Below are 7364 nucleotides of genomic sequence, written 5' to 3'. Positions count from 1 at the left end.
GTGTGGTATGCGATTGAAGCGAAAGACTGAAAATCGAGCCTTTTCGGGAGCCAAACTGAAGTGACTGCAAAGACATATTGATGGCTGTAGGGTGGGAATTTCGTAAATACGGTAAGTTATATTGGTCAAATTGTCAGTTGGTAAGATGTGTTAGACAAATTGTCACCAATTTTCATAACCTCTTGTGCGATGACGGCTATATACAGTAGGGTGGGGGGGAGATAGAACACCTTTAGAACATCATATTCCAATATCCTGATGGTGTTTTAAACAATTAACAACGGTCTATGATAGTCGTGAGGATACGGTTTTATAATTCTTTGAATGTTCTTTGTTTACTACCAAATGAAACGAGAAAAATGAATAAAAAGGTGTCCCATCTCCCCCCACCCTGCTATATAGATTTACACGCGTTAGCAATAGTTATTCTTATACAAATTAGGCCGAAGCGTTGGATGGACATCCTGTTCCATTTGGTATAGTAAACAAAAAGTATTTACAGTATTATAAACCGGAGACTCGCGAGTCCAAAATAGTATTTTCAATTGTTTAAAACTTGGCCAGAACGTTTGGGAATAAGTTGCCAACGGTATTTTACCCCATAGTAGTATATACATACCCACGTGTATTGAGTAGGCCATGATATACCTTATAAGACTTGTCACGAGATTCTGTACTTTGGCCCAGTTTTCAGCTCCAGTTGACGTTGAAGAGTCAAGGGCAAATACGAAATCCATTTTCCCAAAGTTTGGGCACTGTGCTACAAAATATTCGCACTTGAAAATTAATTTTTACGGTCCGCCCTCAAAATATATTGGCCTTGATTTATTTACCGTTACAAACCAAATGGCTAATTTATGTAAAAAAGTTGAAATCTGTAATTACCTTTGGCGAGCCCAACAAAAATGGTCGCAAGGATAATGAAGGCAGATAACTTCATATCGTGATTAATTTTTATCCTAGCCTGTACCTAGAAAAAGTCTGTTTCTATAATATAAGTAGGGTGGGTATAAGTAAATACCGTTAGCACAAAAATAAATGAATGTAACTTGCTCTATCCTAGCGAGGCAGGAAAAGTGTATAACACAGAACACATGCTCCAACGACTGTCGTTTTACGACCACGCGAGAATAAATAAGTTATATATATTCATTCATTTATTCATTTAGTATTTAATTGTATTGTACATCGTTATTGTTAATATGTTCTTTGTTATAATTAACGACCTCTAAATTTGTAGCGTTATTTTTTTAATCTGTAAGCCTTGCTTCAACTTATTACTCGTCTTATATGATTTTAAATGACTGTTGAACATGCCGACATGCTGTCCTATCATTTGCAATGTAAAATTTAAGTTGTTCCGTTTTCTACTAAAATGCAATTATTTTTGTCCGAACTGTTCTCTAATTAATATTATATCTTCAAGACGGACACTTCTACTTCTTTATACTTCAATACGACACTCGAACACTTTCCCATTAGTATGATGCAGAATTTTATTACCGCTGATGTGATTTAACTTTACTGCTATGAACGTCAAGCGAACAATTTTCTATATACTGTATATAAAGGTAATTATACTTTTTCGGTGGGAACTTAAACGTTGTGATTATTACAGGACACGTCGTGGTATAAACTACACGTTACCATTACGCCACCGGCCAAAGGTATTATTGATAAATATAGTCATTGGCACAATTATTACGAGAAATTGAAACTGGTTTAACTGGTTAAAGTAATGGTAAAACTATAGTAGGTTGGGGTAAGATGATACATGTTTAAATTAGTTTTATTGATCAATTTGGTAGTAAGTAAAGAACATTAAAAGAAGTACATAACCGTAGCTTTACGACTTTAAAAGACGTTGTTAATTGTTTAAAAACGAATGGGAATATGGGACATTGTTTGTTAAAGAATTACCATCTTACCCCACAGTATCTACAATATATCTAAACTGTTTAGTAACATGCATTAGACTTGATTGGCCACTATGTTAAATGGGTAAGCTACAAATACGGTTGCGTTCACACCGTGATTTATCTCCGGAAGATTCGGCTCATTCGGATCCGGAAGAAACTCAAATTTCTGAACCATTGAAACCAGGAAGATGAAGATTTCCATTCGAGCTAGTTGTTCTCCCAAGCAATGACGTGGACCCACCGAGAAAGGTATCACGTGTTTAGACTGAACAAAGTTTCCCTTCTCATCGAGATGACGCTCAGGTTTAAACTTGCTTGGTTCGTCCCACACATCAGGATCGTTGTGCACCGCCCATAGATTCGGTATGATCTGCCAATATTATATAGTAGGTTAGGGTAAGATGGGACATGTTTTCATTCCCATTTATTGTTCTTTTTGGTAGTATACAAAGAATATTTACGGAATTGTATAACCGTAGCCGTACGTCTGCTCGTCAACTGTTAAAAACACGATTATCAGGAAAAAATGGATTTAGGGCCCAACAATATCCCCTACTTTGCCACACAGTACTATCCATTATAATATTACACACATTGTAGTTACTGTTCCGTATTATTTATATATGGTAGGGTGGGGGAAGATGGGGATACCTTTAGCACACAATATCCTGATCGTGTTTTAAACAATAACAACGCTATATTGCTGAAGTCGTGAGGACACGGTTTTATAACTATTTGAATTTTCTTGGTTTACTACTAAATGGTACGATAAAATAGAATGAACGGGTGTCCCATATTCCCCAGCCTACTATAATATATTTTACCACTGTGTTTTTGGGAATCTTATATCCAGATATATTCAACTCTCCCGACGTTTCATGGAATAGGTCCAAAGGTGTGAGAGTTCGGTATCTATAAATTTCCTCTATAAATGCTCGCGTATAAGGCATGCTCTCTCTGTGTGCCATACTGACAGTCGTTGACTGGCCTATGTAAAGTAAACAGGTATCGGTAAGTATACGTGTTATATTGTTTGTACAGGCACTAAGCTACTTTGGTGTCATTCTGTTTTTTACCCATATGTGCCAAAATACCTGTATTGTGGTTTTCTAATAAGAACTTAAAGTAGAATGGGGTAAGACGGGACACCTGTAGGACATACCATCCAAATATCCTGATCGTGTTTTAAACAGTTAAAACGGTCTATGAGAGTTATGGGGATACCGTTTTATAATTCTTTGAATGATCTTTTTTACTACTAAATGGGACGAGAAAATAGAATGAAAAGGTGCCCATCTCCCACTACCCTACTATATTGCAGTGACGAAACCTAAAACTTTGTGAATTTCATTCCGTAGCTTGTCTTGTACTCCAGGATTGTGAAGCAGAACCAGCAACGCCCACCTCAAAGTACTCGTTGTGGTTTCAGTGCCAGCAATGAATAAATCCCTCAAAAACACGAGCAACTGAAACTCCTGCAAGGATTTTATTACTTAATCAATTTGTCTTGCGTCTGTTTTAACCTCCCCGCGAGTTTTGGAGTATTCGGCGTGGAAATAATTATTGTTATAATTGGTTCCTCTCGCGTATAGCGTATAGAGTAAATTTGATCCCGCCTACGCTTGTTTTGCCACTCTTTCAGCAGTTGTTGTGCTTTGTTGTAATTTTCAGGAACTGCATTTTAGTGGCATTGTTTAGCCAGTGATTTAGTCTACAGTCAAAGCTAGCAAACTGTTACGCAGTTAAGATAAATGGTTAATGTATATGCAATAGAGTGAACATGCATATAAGTACAAAAATAGCTTTTGTATTTATTCAGACATGCAGTTAATATAAATGGTCATTATTCAACATTTTGAATATGCCTATAAAAAAATGTTTTGCGTGGACAAAATTCTTTCTACGAAACCAGTGCTAGTTTAGGTTACTGAAACAGGCTTCTGGCACAGCATATATAGTAACCGTGAAATGAGGATCGTTCCCAGCCATACGTTCAAGGAAGGCGTCAATAAAATCACGAATGTTTTCTTTGTCAAATGTCGCTCTATGCTCGTCAATAATTTCTCGGAAAAGGCCTGCATGCATTGAACAATAAGCATTGGATTATAATCAGTGAGATAATTAGCAAGCCTACGCCGTTGCAATAACCCAATCATATAACGTGTAAGTGGATACTTATATTTTAGTTATGGTTATGTTATATTTTTTCAATAAATTCAGTTTTTTTTACTCTAATTTGTCAGTGTGAAACTTGAGTGAATCAATGAATGTAAAATATTTGGCGCTTGTTTATCCTCGCGTGGCGTGAAAACGACAGTTGCTGTAACACGGGTGGTTCTGCACCACGTTATGCGACCAACTTTATGTACAAAGTTATTGTCTCTGCGTTAAAGCATAGTATACTGAAGTGAGTATACTATCATTTCAGTATACTATTGTTAAAGTCTTGAATGGATGTAACCTATTTATCCTCGCCTGGCAGAGCAGCGACACTCGTTACAACACTGGTGTTTTGTTTCACGCAGCTCGTGCTCGCTTACGAGTTACCACGTTGGTATAACTTTGCTAATAATTATACCTTTTTTGATTTTTTCTTAGTTTTTATAAAACAGCTTGTTGGTAATAGCACATTCAAATAAAATATTTTGACCGTTTACTCACTGAACATGTCGTCCCTGTTGCTGATTTGCATTTTGTTGTAAGTCGATATTGGCGGTACTTTGATCAACAGTGGTTCAAACAGTGTCAGACTGAAATAACGCGCCGCCCGAGGATGATTGAATCTGTAAAGTAGGGTGGGGAAAGATGGGACACCTTTCAATCGATGTTTTTGTCCCATTTGGTAGTAAACAAAAAAAACATTTGAAAAAATTATAAAACCGTATCCGCACAACTCCCATAGACCTTTGTTAATTGTTTAAAACACGAACAGGATATTTGGATATCATGTGCTAAAGCTGTCCCGTCTTAATCACGTCGATTTCTTTTGTGTTTTATACAGAAAAATAATATTTGACGTAAAGTAGTTTGGGGTAAGATGGGACATATTTTTATTCTATTTTACTGTTCATTTTTAATTGTCAAAACAGATTGGAAAGTATGGAATATAGGCTAGTCTTCTAACGATATCCACTTTACTCCGTGACCTCGCCTTATGTTAGCTGAAATGCCAGTGCGTTCTGTTCCTCAACTATTAATATACGACTAATGTTGCTAGAAAATGCTAAGGCATTTACGTTCGACCACACATTCTTTGTAATTTAAAACAGCTGCATTGTATGCTAGTATTGACTCTTAAGTATATTCATTCATTTACCTCCAAGATACTTTTGCGACGAGGTCTTTGAACCTTTTGTTGTCGTAATCATATCTCCGCCCCATAGCAACACTACATATGTTGTTAGAAATAGCGTTGCCAAGTTTCGCCTGCAAATATGTTATGTTATTTCCGGTGTGATTTAAACATTTTTAACTAATGGATGTTCTTGCCAGCATTAACCGGAAAAAATTTAGCCTTAAAATTCTGATGATACCCACTGTCTATTTTCCTAGCGTTCGTTTAAAAATTACCTTTAAAAATTGCGTAAAAAGTGCTAAATGAAATTTTCTCTGGTGAGCTATAAAGAACACCAATAAAAACTTACAAGTATAAAATCAAGGTATAATTAAACATACACGTATATTAAAAAATGACGATCGTTTAACTGTAATGTAGTTAAACTTACTCTTTGGGCTTGTGTTTGCTAATATAGGTTTAATGTTAAATTTATCATTAGTCAGCATCCTAGCACAGCAGACAGTAAACAACTATAATACACATTATCAAGTCCGCCAGTCGTAACAAAGCACGGTCTGTTCTTTATTAGAATCATAAAAAGTTTATAATGTTTTCTATATAGCTTTGATCAGAGTCGTAGAATTGTTGTCACAATCTATAATTAGTAAAGTCAAAAGTCTATAAAAAAAACAGAACACTCGTGTTATAAGGACTGTCTTTGCTCCGCCACGCGAGGGTAAAAAGTTTCATTTAGTTATTTAGTTATACCGCGTATAACCCCCGTCCTAAATGCACTGCTTCAATTAACATTTTAAAATACTGTGCTACCATTATTTCAAATGGTTTTCCCATAGTGGCACGTATCGCATCGTTTAAATATGAAACTTCTTCAACAATTCTTTCTTCCAAACTTCTCTTTCCAAATCCACATCTGCCAAAACACCAAATAGAATCAAATGGTCATATAATAGACACCTATATGCTTATGCAGTATAGTAGGGTGGAGGAAGTTGGGTGACTTTTTTATTCTACTCTCTTATTGTTTTTTTTTTATTTGGTAGTAAACGAAAAATCAAAGATTTTTAAAACCGTATATCCTTACGACTACCACAGACCGTTGGTAGGCCTAATTGTTTAAAAACACGATCAGGGTATTTAAATATTATGTGCTAAAGGTCTCCCGTCTACCCCCACCTTACTATATCTGTATGGGCTACGTTACCCTGATGTATTGAGTAGGCCATTATATTACGCAATAAAGACAAGATATTGCGACAAATTAGTATACTGTGGGGTAATATGAATATCGTTGGAATACAAATATTTTCTAATCACGTTTTAACATTTAACAACGCTCTCAAAGCCGTGAAGAATACGTTATGCGTTTCTGTAAAATTGTTAGTTTACTACCAAAAGGTAGAAACGAGAATGATAACATGAACCGTCTTATAGCTCCCATTACAAAAGTGTCATATATCATTTAGTCGGGTCTATACCGACCGATGTAACTATATATCTCAACACAGTATTTACTCTCGAAGAGTTGTGATGCCAAATCTTCTCTGATTTTGCCATAAATCGCCACTACTGAATATAATCCCATGGTAGTGTGCAACTTCTTGGTGAGCTGGAAAATCTGGCCTTGCAGAAGTTACGTTACCTTGTTTCACAAGTGCCTGTGGTATTTATTACTTCAATTATTATATGTATTTGAATAATTGAAGCATCGTCGTTACTTAAATATTATACATGCACAAATATCAAAACGCTTCGTCCGCCGCGGTGACAAAACTATTCTTTATGTGTTGTCTAAATTGTCAGACATACCCGAACGTTACATATTATAGTAGGGTGGGGGAAGATGGGGCACCTTTTTCTTCTATTTTCTTGTCCCATTTGTGGTATAGTAAACAAAGAACATTTAAAAAATTATAAAACCGTATCCTCAAGACTCCTATATAGACCTTTGTTATTTGTTTAAAACAAGATCAGCATGTTATATAATATTTGCTGAAAGTGTCCCATGTTTCCTCACGCTACCATACACTTACTCGTCAGGGGCACGAGGTGTGTAAAACAGAACACTCGTGTCATAAGACCGTTGTTGCCCGTTGTCGCTACGTTTAGATAAGACCGTTGTCGCTACGTGAAGATAATTAAGTAACATT

At 36.1% G+C, this 7364-nt stretch overlaps 1 protein-coding gene across 1 annotated transcript in view; it reads right to left on the bottom strand.

Moving 5' to 3' along the window:
• Positions 1-3170: 3170 nt before the first annotated feature.
• Positions 3171-7364, bottom strand: part of LOC101242494 (cytochrome P450 2J6-like) — a 4569-nt gene continuing 375 nt past the window's right edge. Inside the window, exons 2-7 of the mRNA XM_026838807.1 lie at positions 6730-6872; positions 6025-6127; positions 5236-5345; positions 4581-4702; positions 3882-3994; positions 3171-3394 (exon numbers count right to left, since the gene is read on the bottom strand). Coding sequence (XP_026694608.1) covers positions 3230-3394; positions 3882-3994; positions 4581-4702; positions 5236-5345; positions 6025-6127; positions 6730-6872 — 756 coding nt within the window. The 3' untranslated portion in view covers positions 3171-3229. The remainder of the gene's footprint in view (positions 3395-3881; positions 3995-4580; positions 4703-5235; positions 5346-6024; positions 6128-6729; positions 6873-7364) is intronic.

The sequence above is a fragment of the Ciona intestinalis genome, unplaced genomic scaffold (genome assembly GCF_000224145.3).
Source record: "Ciona intestinalis unplaced genomic scaffold, KH HT000118.1, whole genome shotgun sequence".
In the NCBI taxonomy this organism is placed as follows: domain Eukaryota; kingdom Metazoa; phylum Chordata; class Ascidiacea; order Phlebobranchia; family Cionidae; genus Ciona; species Ciona intestinalis.
The sequence above is the reverse complement of the archived record's forward strand: the minus strand, read 5'-3'. Positions and strand labels throughout refer to the sequence as shown.